The 21,291-nt window shown below is 35.5% G+C and overlaps 4 protein-coding genes across 4 annotated transcripts; 2 read left to right on the forward strand and 2 right to left on the reverse strand.

Moving 5' to 3' along the window:
• The first annotated feature begins 1,404 nt into the window (after positions 1 to 1,404).
• LOC111010384 (Pyridoxal-5'-phosphate-dependent enzyme family protein) lies at positions 1,405 to 4,596 on the forward strand. The gene is made up of 6 exons (XM_022283769.2): positions 1,405 to 1,750; positions 1,867 to 1,941; positions 2,714 to 2,857; positions 2,993 to 3,382; positions 3,592 to 3,827; positions 4,135 to 4,596. The coding sequence occupies exons 1-6, from the start codon at positions 1,514 to 1,516 to the stop codon at positions 4,355 to 4,357; spliced, it is 1,305 nt and encodes a 434-aa protein (XP_022139461.1). The 5' UTR covers positions 1,405 to 1,513; the 3' UTR covers positions 4,358 to 4,596.
• Positions 4,568 to 8,205, reverse strand: LOC111010385 (Na-translocating NADH-quinone reductase subunit A). Its single transcript, XM_022283770.2, has 3 exons — positions 7,833 to 8,205; positions 5,220 to 5,317; positions 4,568 to 5,008 (listed from the first exon to the last, which is right to left on the reverse strand). Exons 1-3 carry the CDS (start codon positions 7,882 to 7,884, stop codon positions 4,745 to 4,747), a joined length of 414 nt encoding a protein of 137 aa, XP_022139462.1. The 5' UTR covers positions 7,885 to 8,205; the 3' UTR covers positions 4,568 to 4,744.
• A 3,309-nt stretch (positions 8,206 to 11,514) lies between these two features.
• Positions 11,515 to 12,807, forward strand: LOC148208080 (uncharacterized). Its single transcript, XM_088119961.1, has one exon. The coding sequence runs from the start codon at positions 11,889 to 11,891 to the stop codon at positions 12,690 to 12,692; it is 804 nt and encodes a 267-aa protein (XP_087976087.1). The 5' UTR covers positions 11,515 to 11,888; the 3' UTR covers positions 12,693 to 12,807.
• A 4,559-nt stretch (positions 12,808 to 17,366) lies between these two features.
• On the reverse strand, positions 17,367 to 21,107 carry LOC111010455 (uncharacterized). The gene is made up of 2 exons (XM_022283903.2): positions 18,609 to 21,107; positions 17,367 to 17,952 (listed from the first exon to the last, which is right to left on the reverse strand). Exon 1 carries the CDS (start codon positions 20,879 to 20,881, stop codon positions 18,800 to 18,802), a length of 2,082 nt encoding a protein of 693 aa, XP_022139595.2. The 5' UTR covers positions 20,882 to 21,107; the 3' UTR covers positions 17,367 to 17,952; positions 18,609 to 18,799.
• Positions 21,108 to 21,291: the final 184 nt, after the last annotated feature.

Here is a 21,291-nt window from a genome sequence, read left to right on the forward strand (position 1 = left end):
ATTTGATATGAATTTTTTTATTTAAAATATCTATTGACATCGACATTTCTATAAATTTAGACTTCCATATTCTTATTGCCATTTAAAATATTGATTTTTATAGTTGGTATCTCATTTAAAAGAGAGAAGACAGGAAAGGGCATGTAGATTAACCAAGCTTAATTTTGTTTAAACTGATGAGTAGATTTTTACATTTTTTAATTGTTAAAATTAGCGCCTGAGTTTTAGTAATAATTGAATATAGGGTTAAAATAATCACACTCAATGACATTAAAAAGTTCCAAATGAAAATCAATACATCCTACTAAGTTCAGCCGTAAAAGTTGATATTTTCCCTTGAAAAGAAAAAAACAAAAGTAAATTCGTAGTTTAACTTGAGTATAATACATGAGAAAACTTAGGTTAATTTAACCAGTTAAAAATACATATTCTCACTAGAAGCTATATTGGTGTATATTGAACTAAAAAAAATGGGAAAAGGGGAAAAATACACTTTTGGTAGAGTATTAGTCATTGGTCCTTGTGATTTGAAGTATTCTCATTTAGTCCCTCAAGTTTCAAAATAAACACTTTTGGTCTTTACGTTTTGGAGTATATATTTGTTTGGTATTTGAAGTTTTAAAATAAACACTTTTGATGTCTGAAATTTGAAGAATTATTTTAAATAATCCCTGAACATCCTTTCATCATTAGTCGACTTAACGAAAGAATGACCTAGCAAATTGATAGGTGGTTGAACTTTTCTAACTTGCTAGTTTAATGAGTTGTAAAAGGATATTAATTTTTACATAATATTATTATCTACGTACCATTTTCTTTCTTCATTCTCTTTCTTTCTTTATCCCCTCTTCTTCTCATCTTCTTGCCACTGTCCACCGTTGTCTACCATCGTCATTGTCATTGCCTGTCGTCGCCCACCGGAGAGAGAAAAAACTTCTCTCTCTAGCGAGACTCTTTGATGGGCAAGAATGACATTCGAATGGTGGGGTGTGAGTAGTGGCAAGAAGACAAGGAGATCAAAGAAGAAGATGAGAAAAAGATATAGAGAGGAATAATAAAGAAAATGCCACCTTAGATAATAAAATTATGAAAAAATTAATCTTTTTACAACTCATTTAAAAATACCAAGTTAGAAAAGTTCACTCACTATCATTTTTCAATCATGTCAATTAAAGTTAAAGGATGCTCGAGGATTATTTAAAACAAATTTTCAAAACTTCAAAAATCAAAAGGTCTATTTTAAAATTTTATAGACCAAACAGTAACATACTCCAAATTCTGCTCCAATACCGAAATTGTGTATGTATATATTTTTCTATTTAAAAAAAAAGTGTATTTTTTTCCCTTAAAAAGATTAAAAAATAATAAAAATAAAAATAAACAAAGTTACCAAGAAAAGAAGAAACATCAAATATGATTTGGGAAGTAAGGTCGGCAAAAGAAAACGGGAACAACCAATAGACGCCACTCCGGACTCCGCCGTCGTTCCTCCTTCTGCTCCATTTCGATTTCCATGGCGCCTGTGACTGTTCGAGCCACAGGCGCCATTCTCGCGGCCATCTCTGTTTCCATGGTCCTCTTCTCTTACTTCCTCGGTAAGCACCACTCGAAGAATTCTTCCAGCAAGAGGAAGACAAAGCCCTCCTCTGCAATTGCATCGAAGACAACTCCAAGAAATGGGCTGGTCGACGCCATTGGCAATACCCCTTTGATACGGATTAACAGCCTCTCTGAAGCCACCGGTTGTGAGGCGAGTTCCATTCATCTCTCTCACTCTCCAATGAATCCCTTTGATCGCCTGAAGTTTTTCTTCCGTTTTCTGATTTCTTATATCGTCTTTTATTGGTTGTGGTTTTGGGGTTTCAGATTCTTGGGAAGTGCGAGTTCTTGAATCCGGGTGGAAGTGTGAAAGACAGAGTTGCAGTTAAGATCATTGAAGAGGTAAGTTCATTTTTTCCTGATGCCGCTTCTTGATTTCTGATGAATGAACAGGGGATACCGAATTATTGCAGCTATTGTTTAGGTTAATTTTAGGTATAGGTTTCCTCATCTTTCAAAACTACAATATCATCCACAAATTGCAAATGTGAGAAATGAACCTTGGCATATCCATCACTTATTTTTTAACTAGACCACTTAGCACAACCCCAATAAGAAGGAATAAGAAGGGTGAGAGGGGTCACCTTGTCTTAAATTCCCGGATGCAACCATTCAATTTATCCACCTTTCCCCAAATCCCCTTTCCTAAGCACAAGAAAAAACTTCCAATCCTTTCTATCATTGACTCTCTCCAAGTCAAGTTTAATGATAAATCCTTTTTCTTTTTCTTTTTCTCCCTCGAATAATGTTTCATAGGTTCGTTCCGAATTAGAATGGGTCAAGGATTGATTTTTTTTCCTTTTATGAAGACACTGTGCACTTAACATAAGCAATAGGAGAGTTTCGGTTAACAATCTTTCCATTTATCAGTGCTCTTTAATTAAATAATGAGACTGCTTTAGCATTGGAGAGACGCTTTTCTGCCGATTGCATTGTACTCCCGAGTGAGCATGGCTAAGATGTGGAAAAACAAGCCTTGGGATCAAATATTTTTTAATAGTGTTTCATCTACTAAATTTCTGCCTATATTAACAGAAAATGTGTCTGTGTATGCACACATATATATCTATTAAAAATGTCAGGATTCAGAGGTTGCTTTTGGTTATTCTTGTAGGCCTTAGAATCTGGTAAGCTAGTTGAGGGTGGTGTAGTTACAGAGGGAAGTGCTGGAAGCACTGCCATAAGTCTTGCTACAGTTGCTCCTGCTTATGGTTGCAAGTGCCATGTGGTTATTCCAGATGATGCTGCTATTGAGAAGGTATGCACATTCTGAATTTTTGGATGTGGGCGACGAACCATTACATTAATACTCCATGGCAGTTGCATAAACTCAGGAGTCCTGGTGTTCTTTGTTTCCAGGACTTAATACTAATTCTTGTTTCTTGTTTACCAGTCTCAAATACTTGAAGCACTGGGAGCATATGTTGAAAGGGTAAGACCGGTGTCGATTACGCACAGAGATCACTTTGTTAACATTGCTAGGAGGAGAGCTGCAGAAGCCAATGAGCTAGCTTTGAAGCATAAAAAAGAAGAGCAATCATGTGTGAAAGGCCGGGAACAAATCAATGGTCACATGTATGAGGGAGAAACCCAAGATTCATCTTGCTCAAGTAATTGCAAAGGTGGTTTCTTTGCTGATCAATTTGAAAACCTGGCAAATTATCGAGCCCACTATGAGGGTACGGGACCGGAGATTTGGGAACAAACTGGTGGGCATGTAGATGCATTTGTTGCAGCTGCAGGAACTGGTGGCACAGTGGCTGGTGTTTCCAGGTTTCTCCAGGTACACACTGTATTCTTATCCTATTAAAATTCATTATCAAAAGAGGATTAAAAGTAAGACTTCCAATTAGCAAAGATTTGCAACAAGCCAACAGTTACAAAAATCTTCAGAACGAGAACACTAAGATATGCATTCCTTATCCTTTCAAATCTTTGCTTTATATTTTGCCAGAAGCCATGGTGTAAGTTCTTTTCTACTTGTTCAAGCAGGAGAAGAATCCAAATGTCAGGTGTTTCCTCATAGATCCTCCTGGTTCTGGCCTGTTTAACAAGGTGACAAGAGGAGTTATGTACACTAAAGAAGAGGCTGAAGGACGAAGGTTAAAGAACCCTTTTGACACAATAACTGAAGGAATTGGAATCAACAGATTAACGCAGAACTTTTTGATGGCAAAACTCGACAGTGCATTTCGTGGAACAGACCGGGAAGCCGTTGAAATGTCAAGGTTAGTGGCCATTGTAGAACTCATTTCTTGATGTTTTCATCTCTCTCTCAGTATTTTGGATTAAAGCTGTTGACTCATAATGGTGCTGTCTGCTCTCGCACATTTTTATTCACCTTAAAACGACAACATAACGATGTTTATGCCAAAGCGAGTATAGCTCAGCGGTTATTGGCATATACCTCCAACTAAGAGGTTGTGAGTTCAATCTCCCACCCCACATGCTGTACTAAAAAAAAAAAAACATAACGATGTTTATGCTTTGATTCGAGCCACAACTAATCATTCTTCTTGCAATGTAATATATCAGATATCTGTTGAAGAATGATGGGCTCTTTCTTGGGAGCTCTTCGGCCATGAATTGTGTAGGAGCTGTGAAAGTGGCACAGTCAATAGGCCCTGGTAAAACCATTGTCACGATTCTGTGCGACAGTGGAATGAGGCATCTCAGCAAGTTTTTCAGTGCAGAGTATCTGAGTCAATACGATTTGACGCCCAAGGCTACTGGATTAGAATTTATAGAATCCAGGTGACATGATAGAATTTATAGAATCCAGGTGACATGATAGGCCCGTGACTTGCGAGCGAGCCTCAAAATGTCGGGTTAAAGAACATGGAGGTTCGTTCGAGTCATAACACACTACATTCAAATTCGAGGAGGGTGTTGATGAGAGTAATTCATCTAGTGATTCAGTTTTGTTAGATTGAGGCATTGTTGTTGGGGAGATTAAAACATTCAATGATTAGTCAACAAAATAGTTCCAGTACAAAATTTATTATAGTTATAAATTCCGTTCATTAAGTTTCAAAAATACAGAGAAAAGGCAATATTAGTCTCGAAACGACAGTTATAGACTCGTGAAAAAAACTATGCTAATTTTCTTAAGTTGTCTTATAAATTACTTTGATCTCTGTGGACATTACTTCTCAAACTGAGCCTCATGGCAATGTGGGTCAAGCCAGTCCCTCGAAGATCCTTTTGCCATGTTGGTGCTCGATTTTCCACCACCTACAAGCTCTCTCAAATTCTCCAACTTATTCTCCCGGCCCGTCGTGGTCCTACGATCTGCTTCCTTCAGTTTCTGCTTTAACCGCTGCTTACGATTGGTGAGATTCAAATCTTGTTTCGACTGTGATGGTGGTGCACCATGTGGGCCAAGATAGATCGTCGTCTCTTCCTTAGCCTGATCAATAGAATCATAAATATGAACCATAGAAAGCAAAGAACATAGCTACCGAGACAAACACCACCACCACCCGACTCTACAATATTTAGAGAATTCCATAGGATATTTATACTAGCAAGTGGCAAAACAGTTTATCCTCTAATTCCAAGGCCAATTTTCAAATTGATTTTTTTTCTCTGACATTTATATTAACGAAAGAGTGGGTTACCTTTGGAGGAGGTTCATAAATTTCTACTTCTGGAGAGCCAACTTTAGTTTGATCTGTCTCCTCTATTCCCAAGCTGGGAATCACGAACCCATCAGTGTCTGTTGCAAAAGTTTACTACGCACTGTCAGTGCAACTACATCTTTCCTGTGTAATGTTTTGGAAGACAGTGCAACCACATCTTTCCTGTGTAATGTTTTGGAAAAAAATTTTGGTACTAAGGAAGTACGGATACTCTAGTATCCATTCATTGTCTGTCATATCGGTATCGTATCAAGCGAGCACTTGGAAGCTGTTGAAAAAGTATTCGTGTAATGATATTTTGGATTTTTCTTCTCCATAGTAAACAAAAAAGAAAAATCTATTTTTTTTACAAACAAAAACAAAAAAGAGGAAGATAAACAGAGGTATATTCTTAGTTGGAGCTGTCATTCAACAAAGAAGGATTAAAATTCTTTTGAGGGAAATCATTCTCGAAAAAGAAAAAAGTTAGCTTAGTGCTGAGGCAGAAAAAGAAATGATAGTAACCTGGTCATGAACATCTCATCTACTATAGTACCCCCACAACAATAGAACTATTCATAAAGTAAGGGAATGTCTAGTCTTGGCTGTTGAAAAAGATTCATTAGTGCATATAGTTATAGTCAAAGATCAATATAACATCCGGGCGTTTTAAGGAACTAAAACATAAAAACAACGAACGCCAAAAGAACAACAGATATGTTAGAATCTCCTTCATTATCAAGCCCCAGGGTACATATCTTATTCATTTTAGAATCAAATTGATTATTGGCCATGGTTCATCTGCGTACTTTTGGGAGGATTTTTGGACAGGCAACGCCCATTTACCCGTGGTTTACCTGAGTCTCTTCTCTTTGTCTACCTGAAAAACTTCATTGTTGGACTTGTGGACAACCAGCTCATGAAACCTAGGCATACGAAGAAACATTTAAGGATGATGAAATTCTTGAATGGGCGTCCCTAACACGCTCCTTATCTGGTATTCAGCCAATCGATTGCACGGATCAATTGCCATAGCTGTAGCTCAACTTGGCAGTTTATTGTTCACTCACACTTCGTTGATCTAGCAAATAAAGATAAAGTGGGGAGCTCCCAACCTACTAAGTCATTTGGCATGACAAATATCCAAAAAAAGGTTGAGTTCTTCTGATGAGAGCTAATCCCCATGACAAGAATTAAAAACAGCATATCCTCGGGATTGCGTTTTCTAAGCAAGAAAGAATCAGGGTCACAACAGCATCTCTTCCTGGAAATTTTTGGAATTGTATTCTCTCTACTTTTCATTGGTATGTGGCCCCTCCCTATGAACACAAGCATTTCTGCCAAAGAACATCATGGGGCACTCTTTCAAAAGAGAAAAGGAAATCCTTCAGCTTCAATTCGCCGGGGAATTTTTTGTTTTTAATTTTGTGGTTGAAAGAAACACCAACGAGAAGTCCTTTTATCAATTCTTAGATTCTCTATCTTTTGTAGCTCTTTCTTGCTATGCGTATGCTTTTGGTCAATGAGAAGAACTTTCTGTAATCTCCCTTGTCTCTTTTGTAAGTTCAAATCACCTAGAAAATTATTTCTCAGCTAAAAAAATTGTTAGAAATTAGAATCTAATGCTATTATAATGTTTACCATTTCCAAGCTAGCGTCTACACAAATGCCTCATCTCCTAAATATGAATAAAAACACTACACCCTTAGCCTTTAAACTAGAACTAGATACCAATCTACACATTCTATGAAGCAACTAACAAGGATATCAAAAAGAGCTATTCATCATTTTCCGCGTAGGAAACCACTGCAGACAGCAAAGAACATAATATTGGTTAGCAATCATTCTCGTGTACTTAGTAGCTAAGTGATCAACTTTAGCCTTAGAGAACAAACAGCAACATTAATACTCTTTAAGCACTCTTTAATAGTTAAGTTGTGTCCTCAAAATACGTTTATAGGTGGGCTTTCTTGTAGTTGTAGGCTTGTAGCTGAGCTAGACTACTTTTGTGCTCAGCTTGAGCATTCTTTTGGCTGCTTGACTTCGTGTGGGCTTGAATTTATCTGTAGTTTGGGACTATAAAGTTTGTTGGTTGTGTTTTGGGTGATCCACGGGCTGGCTACTGGACATTTTTCTAGCTCGGTTATGAATAGGGTATTGATTTACCACTTATGAATCTAAAACTTTTATGTCAAAAATTGGCTCGACTTTCAATGTACTTCAATTTGTAATCATCACAATCACACCTATTTCTCCAAAAGGCAACTCCTTAGATTTCACTCAACCGAGCCTCAAAATTTCCATATTCTGAAAAGTTGGGCACCGATAAACAAAGCCTCGAAAACAGGGGAAACAAATTTTCCGCAACTACAAACCAGCAAACCCAGAAAACAAAACACGATGAACTTCCAGTACAGATTAACAAAGAAGCAGCAACATTACGTCAAAATTAACAGATCGATATACAGACAGAAACAAAAGCAGACCGTTCCAAACTAGGGTTCATAACCACATTCCAAAACCCCGATACAGATTCCAAAATTTTCAATCCAAAGAAACAAATTCCACAGCCAATAGACATCAAAGAAGCGGGAAAAGAAATTGAAACATTACCCCACTCATCTTCTTCGACTGGAGGAGGCTTCTGAACTGACGACGGGTCCATCGAATACTGACTATCATCGATTTCAGTGGCCACAGGGCGCTAAAGCCCAGAAAAAAAAACACGATTGAACACCACCACGACCCAACACGATTCCCGACGAAACTCCAAATTCAAAACACAGATATATAAATTATAAAAATAAAAAAAAAACAAGGGGTTTCCCTCTCGCCGATAATCAAGGAAAACGCGAAGTTGAATTGCAATTTCGATTAACAAATGATTCAGAGTTTGTATTAAATCCCCAAAATGAACCTGGGAGAGTATCAAAATTGCTTCTTTCGAGCTTCCCACTTTTTTATGTCCCCGAAATTGCCCCCGGTTCGTGCGTGGTCGGTGGCGGGGATGTTGTTATCGATGTCGGGGGTGTTTTCGTCTTTTCGCTTGGACCGAGATCTGATGGAGAGGACACGTGGCGCGTCGATTGGTGGTGCATGTGAGTATTGGTTCTTCTTCCTAATATGATTCTTTGTTTTTTTTATTCTTTTCACTTCTGGTTTAATTTTAGGAGTAATTGAAAAATCGTTGGCATCTTGTTTTTGATATCTTCAATTATATTCGTTATGTTTCTTCCTCTTCTTTTTTTTTTTTCTAAAAAAAACCACATTGGTTATGGACCTCACTGGAATTGATTGGGATTAACCACTCAAATTCGCAATTTGATAACATGCTAGGAGCCTAGGTCCAACAAACTAATTGTTTTGTTCTCGAAGTGTACATCGATAGATTAGAATAGCTCATTTTGTAGTGCGATCTTGGTATAATGTGATGATCGAGTTATTAGTCATTCATAAAAATAATAGTTAGTTTGGGTAAATGCCCGAATGAACCCGGACATGATCAAGGTGCATGACAGACAAAACCGATGAGAGGTTCTTACCATCAACAAAGAGGATGACGTGTTTTTAATCACTGAATGACTATAGGAGTAGTCATTACTCTACATAAAATATTTAGATATCTTTATTTGTTAAGATTGTGTAGCGTGTTTATCATTTTAAACCATAAAGACCCCATTCAAGTTTAAGGAAAATTAAAGGGTAAAAATAATAACTTTTTTTTTTCAAAAGCATAGAGATGAAATTGAATTTAAAATTAAGACATGGGATTAAATTTTAAAGGGAAGGACAGCAAGAGCATGGTCCATGAGATGTGACTGACAAAAATGGAGATTGAAATGAAATCTTTAGGAAAGAAATGGGCTTCTTTCAATGGATTGAAATCAATTTGGTTTCAATTTCAGACAGCAACAAATGGGTCATTAATGCTTCCTCAAAAAAAGGAAAAAAAAAGTCATTAAATGAACTCATAAATTGGCCTTTCTTTTACTATTTTATAGAATTTAACTAAGAACACTTTAATTTTGATCCAAGATAGGGTTTGATAATTCTATCGTTTTTTATTTTATCTTTTTATGCTGGTTTTTTTACTATTTCATTCATAAGTTTTCATGTCTCTTAAAAATATTTTTGAATTTTTAGTTAAATTTAAAAAATAATAACAAGCTTTTTGAAAACTTCTTTCGATTTTTAAAATTTCACCTAAATTTTGAAAATGTTTATAAAAACTTTATAACAAAACAACATAATGCATAAATAAAAGGTAATGTTTCTAAGTTTTAAGTTTTAATCTTTAAATGGTGAAATATATTTCAATTACTGCTGTGACAAAGTTCTAGTTAAATTTATTTTATTTTAATGGTCAGAATTAATATTATTATTTTGGTCATTATACTTCTAATTTTTTTATGAATAAAAACGAAAATGAAAATATCTGACATATATACTCGCTTATTTTTCATAGTTTAATGATATTTTATATTTTTACGATGGCTGATACTCCAAAGTCTTGTAACCAAATTTCTAAAATATATTGAATTATTTTATCCATAATACCGTTAATAGAGTGTTGATGTGTAGTATGCATATTAGATAAACATTTGTGGTAAATAGTTAAATAAATAATAAAAAAGAATAACAAAATAATATATCTTCTACTTTAAGTGGTTGATAATCCACCTGTCACATCAAATTTTTACTAATGGTACCAATGATATAGGGAAAAAGAATTCAATTAGTCAAGATTTTATTTCAGTTAAAAGAAAGACTAAATAGAATATAATTTAAAAGCTAGACATTTAATTAAAGTTTAAGTTCTGAATAAACATTAATGTTTTGTGTCTATGAAATAAAATTTATGTTAAAATATTATTTTAGTACATGTATTTTCGACCTTGATTCATTTTGGTTCCTGTACTTTCAAAATATTCATTTTGATCTCTATACTTTTAACTTTGATTCATTTTAGTTAATGTACTTTTAAAATGTTCATTTTGATTCCTGTATTTTGAAAAAAATTATAATTTTAGTTCATATTTATAAAATTTTAACACAAATTCTACACAAAAAAAAGGTTGAAATTGTGATAGACAAAATGAGAATAAAAATAGTATAAAAGGACCAAAATGATCATTTTTAAAAGTATAGAGACAAAAACGTATATTTCAAAACTTTGGTTCATACAGAGACTAAGATAAATCAAAGATGAAAATACAAAGATTAAAATAATACTTTTAACCTAAAATTTATAGTTTAACATATTAGTATTCATTGTATTTTCAATATGTATGTGGTAACCTTACTCAGCTTTTTTTTTGTTTTGGTACAACTCGATTTTTATCATACTTCCGAAAATTTATATGATAAACAATTTTGAAATGATTTCACAATATTTTTAAATGTTATTGTCGAAGCGAACATAACTCAACGATAATTGACATATATCTCCAATCAAGAGGTTATGAGTTCGACCCCACCCCCACATGTTGTACTATAAAAAAATGTTACTCATATGACTTGTTACAATAAATAGTAGTATGGAGAATTATCCCTACTACTCTCGAACTAGAAAAATTTCGTATCTACCTACTATTTTGAGTATTATTGATTCAAACTATATAAAGTTTTTTAATACCATAATAATATTTACTCCTTCAATTTGGAAAATATTTGTCTACATGTTGGTGAGTAAGAACTTGGGTTGAATTTATGAGGTGGTGTCTTTTTAGTAGCTAAAAAATTTAGCGTTTAAATGCAGTAGAAACAAACTATGGAAAGACAACACATCATATAGTCAATAGGAATTTCTACCACTCCGTATATTAGTATTATCTCTTTCATTCAAAGTCAAACACATCTTATCAATTCGAGCATAACTTAGTAAGTAAGATACGATTATTTTCCTAAGGTCTAAGGTTTGTTATCCACCCCATGTTTGTTGTACTAGAATGATATAGTATTTAATTTCATGCAGAATCTCTTTTGTGCTGTAATACAATAAATTTTTTCTTCGAATTACAATATCTTTTTTAAAAGAGTTACCTAATATCTCAACCAATTAAATTATAATTTTGGTTGATGTACATTTCTGATTAAGGTAACATGTCACGTGGGCTCTGATTGTCTCTCCAGGCATCTACGACCAACAAAAACTTGCATTTGTATTGTGCTTGATCATGTACACTTTAAAGTTTAAGTTAGCGATAACTATGACTTGATATCAAATTAGGCTTAAGTGAGATGCAAGAGATTGAGTACCTTTTGAATGTTGAACTCCAACTTTTATAGAAGGAGATTGGTATTATCGTCATTTCGTCAAGGATTTTCTGCCGGTTAGCATGTTCTCTAAGTAGTAATCAAGGTAAGTTCCTCCATCACAAACTCTTCCTTGTTTGAGCGGAGGCTATTATCCCATAAATCTTTTTCTAATTCAACAATACCTGGATATGAGGATGTAATTCAATTACACTGTCCTAAACCAATTAAACTATAGTCAGGTCGGCTGGTTCTCGAACGTAATCCTTTTACCCTAAAACACCCACTAGCTTTTATCACGGGGTTTTGTTTGTGAAAATCGAGAAAGCAAAAGCCAACACAAGACCACATGGGTTTCATTTCACTTTCCAACTCTTCTTCTTCTTCTTCTTCAACCTTTCTCTTCCTCCGACAATGGAGAATTTCACTCACCGCCCATCATCGTCTCGCCTCAATCTCGCCCTCGCTTCAACTTTTCTCGCCTCCATTTTCTTCCTCACTCTCCGATTCTCCCCTTCATTCCTCACGCTTCTTCTTCTCATCCCTTCCACTCTCTTCCTCACCAAGAAATCCAAATCCGATTCCAATTCCAATCGATCTTCCGGCCACAATCCGCCTCTAATCGGAGTTCTCCGGCCGAGCGAAGAGCTTTCTTCCAACGGCGATGAGAGTAGTAGCAGTAATGGCGGCCGATTAGGAAGTGGAGACTTCGATTCCAATCGATCTTCCGCCCTGAATCCGCCTCTAATCGGAGTTCTCCGGCCGAGCGAAGAGCTTTCTTCCGACGGCGACGAGAGTAGCAGCAATGGCGGCGGATTCGGAAGTGGAGACTTCGATTCCGATCTCTGGATGTGTCTGGACGAACTGGCGCGGAATCTGCCGTGCGCGGAGGATTTGAGTTCGGAAGACGACGATAGCTTGATCGAAATCGCCCTTCTTCCGAACTCGAACGCGATTCGAACGGATTCGATGAACGGATTAGGAGGAGTTCGAAATCTGGAGACGTGTTTGCCTGATTTGTTGCCGGATTCTGTTGTGAGACAGCGAGGGTTTGTGGAGCTGTTGGAAGAGATCGATGAGGAAGAGAACTTGATTGAGATCGATATTTCCAGAGGTTTAAATCGAGATTTTTCACTGTTTGCAGTTGAAGGATCAGATTCATGTGCAAAATCCGAGAAGTTCAATCGACGATGTCCGCTTCAGCAATCTGTAATTTGATATTGTTCATTCTTTTTTAAACTGTTTTTGTTCTTTTAATTTGTTTCTGATATGACACTATGAGTATTTGTAACTGTTTGAAAATTTTTTAAAAAGTAAACGTTCTTGGTGGTAACTCGTAAGAATGTTTTATCCCAAGCTAATTGGCATCTATTCCCGACCAGTCCGTGAGTTTAATCTCCCCTCCTACATGTTTGTACTCAAAAAATTGGAAAGAATGTTTTCATTAGTTTTTGACCCCAAAACCTTAACATAGCTAAACAAGTTAAGGTATGTCCAACGGTAGTTCGTAAGTTCGAATCATCTAACGATATATATTGTACTAAGAAAACATACGTAGATTTGTGTGATTCAATTGGTCGTGTAACTATGATCCATTATCGTCTTTTTAACTTCACTAATCTTCTTTTATGGAAGATATATTTGTATTGAATTATGCCAAAGTTGTACATTTAAATATTTTTTTATGTAAAATTCTATTTTTACTATCGAATTAGTTAACATAAACAAGTGATATAGGCTAACACTAATAGACATTTCAAAGCTATTTTAATTTTTCTCATGAATGATTTTTTTGGGCCGAGTTTCGTTATTTACAAATTTAGAATACTATTGTTTTGAGCTTATTTTACTATATACGCAAGTGCTCCTTTTATTTGGAAAATTGGATTGAATAGCTTTTTTCAAAGACTAGATATATCACAAACTTCAAATTTTATGTTTTTTTTAACAATTTACTTACGTCCTTTTGGCGTGAAATTACAAGTTACCCATTGTCTCATTTTCTCTACTGTGCATATCCTTTTCGTCTCTCTCTCATTTGATTTTTTTTCACTAATCTCTTTCTTCCATTTTTTTCTACACCACATCCCATTCCATTTTTTTGTTTTCCTTTGATTTTTTTGTTTTCATTTTGAAGGCATGCACTTTTCTCTCTCCCCTCTCTTTCTTATTTTTCATTCATCTCCTCTCAATCTTGCTTGACTTCATTGTTGGAGCTTAAAATTCAAAATTCAAAAAACAAAATAACAAATACACAACACACAAAAGAACGGGTCACACCTAAAAGAGCGGTAAAAACTCAACAAAGAACACCAAGAACAAAAAGTTCACACAAACCCCCACATAAAAAAAAAAATAGAATACACAAAAAAAGGCTATCGCTCATGATGTCTCACTCTCACTCCTCTCGCTCTCGCTCTCGACGTATGTCTCTCATTGGAAAAAAATCATAAATGGAGCTTGTTGCTTGTTTTTTCAGAGAAGGTGAAAAAAAAGAATGAGAATGGGAAGAGGCGGCTTAGAAGTGATAAGGAGGAAGATAACAATAAATATTTAGGGTTTTTTTTTACGGTGAGTAAATAAGAGAGAGAGAGTTGGTTGAATTTTTCAAGAAAGAGAGAATTTTTAATGATAGGAGGGAGGAAAGAGAGGAGAGAAATGGATGAGAAAGTAATAAATTGGAGAAAAAATGAAGACGGTAAATACGTATTTTCACACAAAATTGATGTCAGCAAATGCACATTTCATAATGGGCCTTTAAAAAAAGGCTATTTAGCCCGATTGTCCCTTTTATTTAGTATTTATTTAAAAAATTTACTATGTTTCATTCCGTTCACACTGCAACATTTTCTTTACAAATAATTTTTTAATGTTATTGGACCTCACATCGCGAACGATAATAACATATTTGACCTGAATTAGTGTAGTATCCATACATCTTAGTATACGAATTTTCAATTTTTATTGCTGACACATGTAACTAAACGACGATAAAGACAATATTTATAAAAATTTATAATATTATAGTAGTATGAACAATTTTCTTTACTACTTTAATTTATTGTAAATTATATAACTATTATGAGTGTTTCATTAGTTCAAATAGGTTAGGATAAATTGAGAGAGAATTGATTCAAATTCCATTACAAGCACCTACCTAAGAATTAATGGTTAGGTGTGTGCAAACTAGTTCGGACACTGATTTTTAACTGAAATACGTCAATCCCCACTATTAGTCCCCGCTCTCCAATCTTATTGGTCGAACAACCATTGTTAGGTCCTGAATTCTACGAACCACTGGATCCAGACCAAGTTGGAGGTATGGATAAGGTGGCTAAAGACATTGACAAGCAGAAGTCGTCCTACCAGCCTAGAAAGATTCTCGAAGACTTTTTAATATTATCAAAATCAAGCCCAACCAACTTGACTTATTTAAAACCTCCAATCGGTGTTTTCGTAGATTGGGAAGACCAATTCTCATTCAAGGAAGCAAGAATATCAAAAAAAAATTGTGTTCTTTTTTCTTTTTTCTCCATCGAAGAACCTTTGGTTTTTCATTAAATTGGGATTTATTTATTATTATTATTATTTTTTGGCACTAAACAGTTTCATCCGTAAATTATTTCATCAATTCCACCTCATTTTCTTGGAAGGAAGCGAACGCAAAATGGGAAAGACAAAAAAAAGGAGGAAAAATAAGGAGGAAAAATAAGGAAAATGCACCAGCCGGGAATCGAACCCGGGTCTGTACCGTGGCAGGGTACTGTTCTACCACTGGTGCGCTTGTGATAATTAGTTAATATATATTAAATATGAAAAATACAAAAATAAATCTAAAACTTTAATATATAAAAAAGAAAATTGAATCTTGTTACTATAACATCGTGGGTTATAATTTCGATTATATTATAAGATTGTTACAATTATATCTTCACACGATAGTAAATTTTTTAAATTAACTGTCTGAAGTTGTTATCTTAGCAATCACCCCTTATCATTTAAAATTTTTGTAAATTGAAAACTATGATATTAGCTGTGATAGTGTTATTTAAACTTCATCAACAAAAATGTGATTTTAAATTCAATAACTATTCTTTTCTAAAAAATTGTTAACTAATCGTCCCATGTCATATATGTTTATACGAGTCGTGTTGACAATGACACTTCGTAGGAGATTAAGTACTTTTTAATGGGTCGGATGTTGTTTACCAGAAATTTTATGGAATCAGAATCAGAATTCCTTCGATGTCGTTTGCTGAAACTGTTTGGAATCAAAATCGGAATCGAAATCGGATATATAACCATTATTAGTTTACCCTTTTTACTTGCTAGTTAATTATAAATACATTATTTTGCTAATTTTTATATTACAATAACAATAAATTTTAATTAATTTTATTACTATATGATTTATAGTAAATATTTTTAATTATAACAATTTATCAAATATTAATAATATTAAAATAAAATTACATCAACTAAAATATTTTTTTTATTAGAATTTAATATAAAATTATTAAATTTTAATATTCTAATATTCAATAACAATAAAATCTATTTAAAAAAATCTATGGATATTAATTAATAATAGCAAAGTAAAAATTTTTTAAATTAAGTATAAATTTATAATATTTTATAATAAAATCATACCAACCAATAAAAATTATATAAAAAAAACATTAATAGTAGAAATGAAAAAGAAATAATTAATAAAGTTATGGGTATCATTAATAAAAAAAGAGAAATGATAAAAGTAGTAAAGTAGCTCTAATAAAGAGAAATGATAAAAGTAGTAAAGTAGCTCTAATAAATGTGTGAGGCTCACGGAATAAGAAATGTGATTCATTAGGGTGTTTGAGAAGAATGTTATTGTCCATTTTTAAGAATGAGATTCCCAAATTTATGGTGGGTCTCATGGTTTGATTCCATTCTTACAATTTGGTAAACACCATTAAAAGGAATGAAAAAATTCATTCGGAAGTAAACATGACCTTAATCTACTAAATTATTGCAATTAGATCCTCGAAATCACAGCTTATAGTTCAATAAACTGAAATTTTGATCATACAACAATAAGAACCACTTCAACTGCGAGGCAGTTTTGATGAAAAACAAACAACAAACATCAAACAAATATGAGACTATATATATATATATATATATATATATTTTTCTTTAGTATTAAATGAGATGAGAGATTTAAACTCATGATATTTTGATCGGAGACAGATGTCAATTACCACTGAATTAAACTCGTATTGACATCTCACTGTACAATCCTTAAAGGACTGATATCAATAAAACCCAACATCACAACATTCTAAAAGCAAAGACACCAGTAACGAACTCATAATTTTTAAAACTATACGCTTCAAGAAATTAAAAAAATAAAAATAAAATAAAATAAAATATTATTCTGAAACAGAAAACTAGTTTAAAAAGCAACACCCAAACAAGACCGGTAACATCTAAACTTCCATTCAACCTACACCTTGATTTTAGAAAGTGATTCATTTGAATGCATTTCATAGACAAAAGAGAGGTAGAATGAAGAAGAGATGGAAAACAATCTCCTTCCCCTTTTCACGGAAGAAAATGAGAATTTGAGCAAAATCAATGAAACAAAAGAAATACGAGTGAACGGAAAGAAAACACAAAGAATGAATTCAACTTTCAAAGGCCACGCTATCAAAATAAAAGACCTGTTTATAAAACTTCTTAACGTCGAGATGAAAATAAAGAAAATTTTAAATTGCCATTACACATCTTCACTTCATTTACAAAGAGTTTCTCATTACATCTAAAGTGTCCCATTGAACAATTTCCATTAAGCATGGAAGATGGAACCAACTTCTCAAGAGCTGCTAAAACAGACAAAGATATGGCCAAAAGTAACAGAAAACAACAAAATATGAAACATGTACTGATTGATATCCATCTAGTCAATAAGTACATACATACAATACAAGGGTATTGAGTTGAGTACAAACAACCTCTCAAGGTTAGAGCAACAGCTTTAAAAGAATTGTTAGCCCTACATCTATATCTACATCTTCACAATTGAACGGACGGCGGAGGTGCGGTATCAAAAAGAAAAAAAATTGAAAAGAGGTGTGAACATATGATACAACAGCTCATAAAACAGAATAACTCACATCACAACATCCTCCAGGCTAAGATACTCTAACAACATAGTAAGCCATTACATGTCAAAAAACATCAAGACATGTTGGGACTTCAGCAATAGTTTAGCCATTACATCAACAACATCAGTTTCATCATCATCAAGTGTGCCAAGTCAAGAAACATGATTTCAAAAGAAACTTGAGAAGTTTAAACCAAGAGTTTCACTATCAAATTAATAGAGCAAATAGCTGCTGCCATGCCTGGGGGTTGGTTCTCTGCAAAGAAGTTCAAGGGCGGCTCTCTCTGCCATCTCCAAGCCAACTGTCGCACCACCCAATCAAATCCTCAGTACCTGATGTCGTTAAAAGGTACGAAACAAAGGAAAACAAGGGATGCTTCCATCAGCAACAATGTTAATGCAAGAAAGCGATATCAGTTCATATCAGTATGTCAGCACAAGGAAAGAAGAATATACGTAATAAAACAGCAATTCAGATGGATGAATTCAATTGGACAGACGCCTAAAAGAAACAGATAAATATGTTTTACTTAAATTGTGAAAATCTCCAACCTTTCCACAGATAGAGGTGATACAGATGGATAAGCTAATTTAAAAAGAATGACAAAATCAATCCCCTACGAAAAACAATAAAATTCTGAGGCTAGAGTATCATGAGAGTAACACCGTTCTTACCATAGCATTAGCAGATGCTTAACTAAATAATTGTCAAAATTTTCAAAATTCATGTGGCTAACACAAGGCATATAGTGAAAATATTACCACTGATATTAGTTCCAAGAACCAAAAATCTACAGTACTGCTACTGTAACACATATTAGCATGAATAGAGTAAATAGAACCAGTTTTAAAGAAACCAATTTCAAACAAGTTCATTAGCTATTAGTACGTCCATATTAAAAGACCATAGATACCAAAAAGAGACATACAAATTTGCCAGAATTTAGATTAAAAAATAAACGAAAAGAAAAGGAATTGTATGGACCTACTTTTTTTCTCTAGAACATCACGCCATACTTCTGTTGGAAGAAGTAACCGGTGTAATTTGGAGTCAGACAATAGATGGCAAGGGAAAAGAGCAATTGATGAATTAACAAGCCCAGATAATTGAAAAGAGAATCCAAACGAACATGGAAAGCCAAACTCTAGATAGTTTAAGTATGCATGTTGAATGATTCAACTAATCAGAAGTAAGCCGCCGTCTTTTCCCATAATCAGCATCCCTTGATCTAGAACGACTTTCTTCTTCTTGTGGTAATCTAGACTTGCTATGAGTCCTCGATGATCGCCCCCTTTCCCACTCATCTTCATGCTCTGGTTCACGGTCCCTGTACCTATGATGATCTGAATACCTGTCCCTATCTTCCTTGTGCCTATCACGGTCACGATCTCTATCACGATCGCGATCATGGCCACGCTCATAATCTCGAGAAAGTTCCCTATCGCGATCACGATCCTTATCCCTTTCTCGACCTACATCTCTATCATCGCGTGGCCTTCTATCCTGCCAATCATGGTCAGGACCTGGATCTTTTTCTTTGGATCTCTCTCTATCGTCTCGATACCTTCTATCAGAAGACTGTGACCAATCCCTTTCGGAGCCTCTATCTTTCTCCTTAGCAGAATTTGCCCACCCACCTCTATCATGACTACCTTCACCATATTGTTGGTCAGACCCAGCCTCTTCTCCATAACTAGACTCTCCAGCTCTACCACCACCATGTTCTTCACTGCCCCATCCACCCATACTAGGGTCGGACCACATTCCCATATTAGGCCCATCAACACCCGATGGTGCCATCATCCCCATTCCATTCATAGGCATACCTCTTCCAAAAAATGCTGGGTTCACATGAGGAGCTACTCCAGGAAGACCAACACCCCCAACAGGTGGAAATGAAGATAAAATTCCAGAGAAAGGGGGAGCGGGAGCTCCAGGAAAACCACCATAGGTGCCCATTCTTCCCATGGGTGCACCAAAAGATGGATCAAAACCTTGACCCATCATCGACTGAGGATGCAACAAAGGAGGGGTGGCACCAATTCCTTGGCCAAATCCATTTCCACCATTCCCCATTATACCTCTGCCACCCATCCCACCACCCCTATTCCTCATCGGGCCAGCTGGTCCTCTACCTCCCATTCCATGAGCATTGCCTCTCCCCCAATTACCTCTCCCAGAACCTCTGTTGTTATCACCACCTTGATAATTACCACCCGTTTGGATGCTACTTCCACCAATTTTACCTGCAGCATCAATAGGACCTCTCCTTGCTTGAGGATTAGTAGCTTGGGCAATCTGTTGGTTCCTATTTACTTGGGCTTCTCCCATCCTCTTAATGCTATATGGCGATGCAAAGGCAACAACGCATGGCCGGCCATTAAAAACATGCCCATTCATTCCCTCCTTGCAAGATGAGGCAGCAGATGAATCATAAAATTCAACCTGACAATAGCCTTTAGACTTCCCACTAGCTTTCTCGTCAAAGAACTTGACCTCCTTCACCGCACCATACTTGCAGAGCTCCACCTCCAGCTCTGAATCCGTAGTCCACCAATGTAAATCACCAACAAACAAGATCGTCCCACCACCTCCTCCCCCTCCAGTCCCAACGCTACCAAACCCATTTCCACCAACCCCATTTACATTCACCCCACCACCTTGCCTTAGCAAACCTTCATTCTCTACATTCCCAGCATTTCCCAAAATTCCACCTTGAGCTGGTTGGAGTTGATGCTGTTGAGGACCTGGATGCCCAACTACGTTATTACTACTTCGCTCCTCTAACTCATTGATTTTATTCCCTTGCCCTAACTCAACCCTAATTCCACCTCCACCACCCACCGGCTGCCCCGATCCCGCCCCTCCTCTCATAGCCATCTCATTCGTTCTTAAATCTTGTATCTGATTGTAACTCTCGTTTAGTCTCTCCGGAACCCTAGGCGGCCCGCCATCTCCCACACCAGCAACAACTTCAGCCGCAGCACCGCCAACACCGGGTATTGAAGCCCCCAAATTGGGCGCTACAGCTGCAGCAGACTCGACCTTCGGCTCCTCCTCGTTCTTGAATCCCAAATCATCGTTCTTCCTCAGAGACTGAAGAAACCCCTCCCCAACATTAACATCGTTGTAGAGGTCCTCGTATTCATCTTCATCTTCCCCTAAGAAACCCTCATCAGCAACTGCAGAAATCGCCTCGTTCCGATGAAACTGATCTATCTGATCCACACCCTCACCAAACCCTCCCTCACCTTCATCCATCTCTACGGGCTTTCGCAATTCATTCAAAAGTTTAATTCTTCAGAAATTAAAAGCAAGTAACATCACGAAGTCGATTTAAGAACTTACAAGCAAAAGCAGATAGTGATCAACGATCGCTCGCACTCCAATTATGGAACTGCAAGAGAGAGAGAGAGAAACCCTAATCTGGAAAACGCGCGTGAATATCCTGGAATTTTAGTTTCTTCAACTTCAGAGCTAACTTGCGCTGGGTTAACTGTCAATTTTATGCTTTCATTTTGATGAACAGTCCAAAACTCATACTATTTTTTAATGACAATTAAAATTAAGTTAGGTATAACTTTGTAGTAAAAAAAATATTTTTTTTTGACTAACTTTTTTTAATTAGATTAATTTTTTATTTATAAATATTAGATTCCAAGTTTAGTCGG

The sequence above is a fragment of the Momordica charantia genome (assembly GCF_013281855.1).
Source record: "Momordica charantia cultivar OHB3-1 chromosome 11 unlocalized genomic scaffold, Mcharantia_2.0 BLBB01000011.1, whole genome shotgun sequence".
NCBI lineage: Eukaryota > Viridiplantae > Streptophyta > Magnoliopsida > Cucurbitales > Cucurbitaceae > Momordica > Momordica charantia.

What these genes read in the sequence shown, in the direction of transcription:
- LOC111010384 (XM_022283769.2), top strand. Translation starts at nt 1,514, where the DNA reads ATGGCGCCTGTGACTGTTCGAGCCACAGGCGCCATTCTCGCGGCCATC. An exon ending in ATGATGCTGCTATTGAGAAG is followed by an intron (nt 2,858 to 2,992) that starts GTATGCACATTC and finishes CTTGTTTACCAG; the next exon opens with TCTCAAATACTTGAAGCACT. An exon ending in GAAGCCGTTGAAATGTCAAG is followed by an intron (nt 3,828 to 4,134) that starts GTTAGTGGCCAT and finishes GTAATATATCAG; the next exon opens with ATATCTGTTGAAGAATGATG.
- LOC111010385 (XM_022283770.2), bottom strand. Translation starts at nt 7,884, where the DNA reads ATGGACCCGTCGTCAGTTCAGAAGCCTCCTCCAGTCGAAGAAGATGAG. An exon ending in AGTCGAAGAAGATGAGTGGG is followed by an intron (nt 5,318 to 7,832) that starts GTAATGTTTCAA and finishes CTTTTGCAACAG; the next exon opens with ACACTGATGGGTTCGTGATT. An exon ending in TTTATGAACCTCCTCCAAAG is followed by an intron (nt 5,009 to 5,219) that starts GTAACCCACTCT and finishes TCTATTGATCAG; the next exon opens with GCTAAGGAAGAGACGACGAT.
- LOC148208080 (XM_088119961.1), top strand. Translation starts at nt 11,889, where the DNA reads ATGGAGAATTTCACTCACCGCCCATCATCGTCTCGCCTCAATCTCGCC.
- LOC111010455 (XM_022283903.2), bottom strand. Translation starts at nt 20,881, where the DNA reads ATGGATGAAGGTGAGGGAGGGTTTGGTGAGGGTGTGGATCAGATAGAT.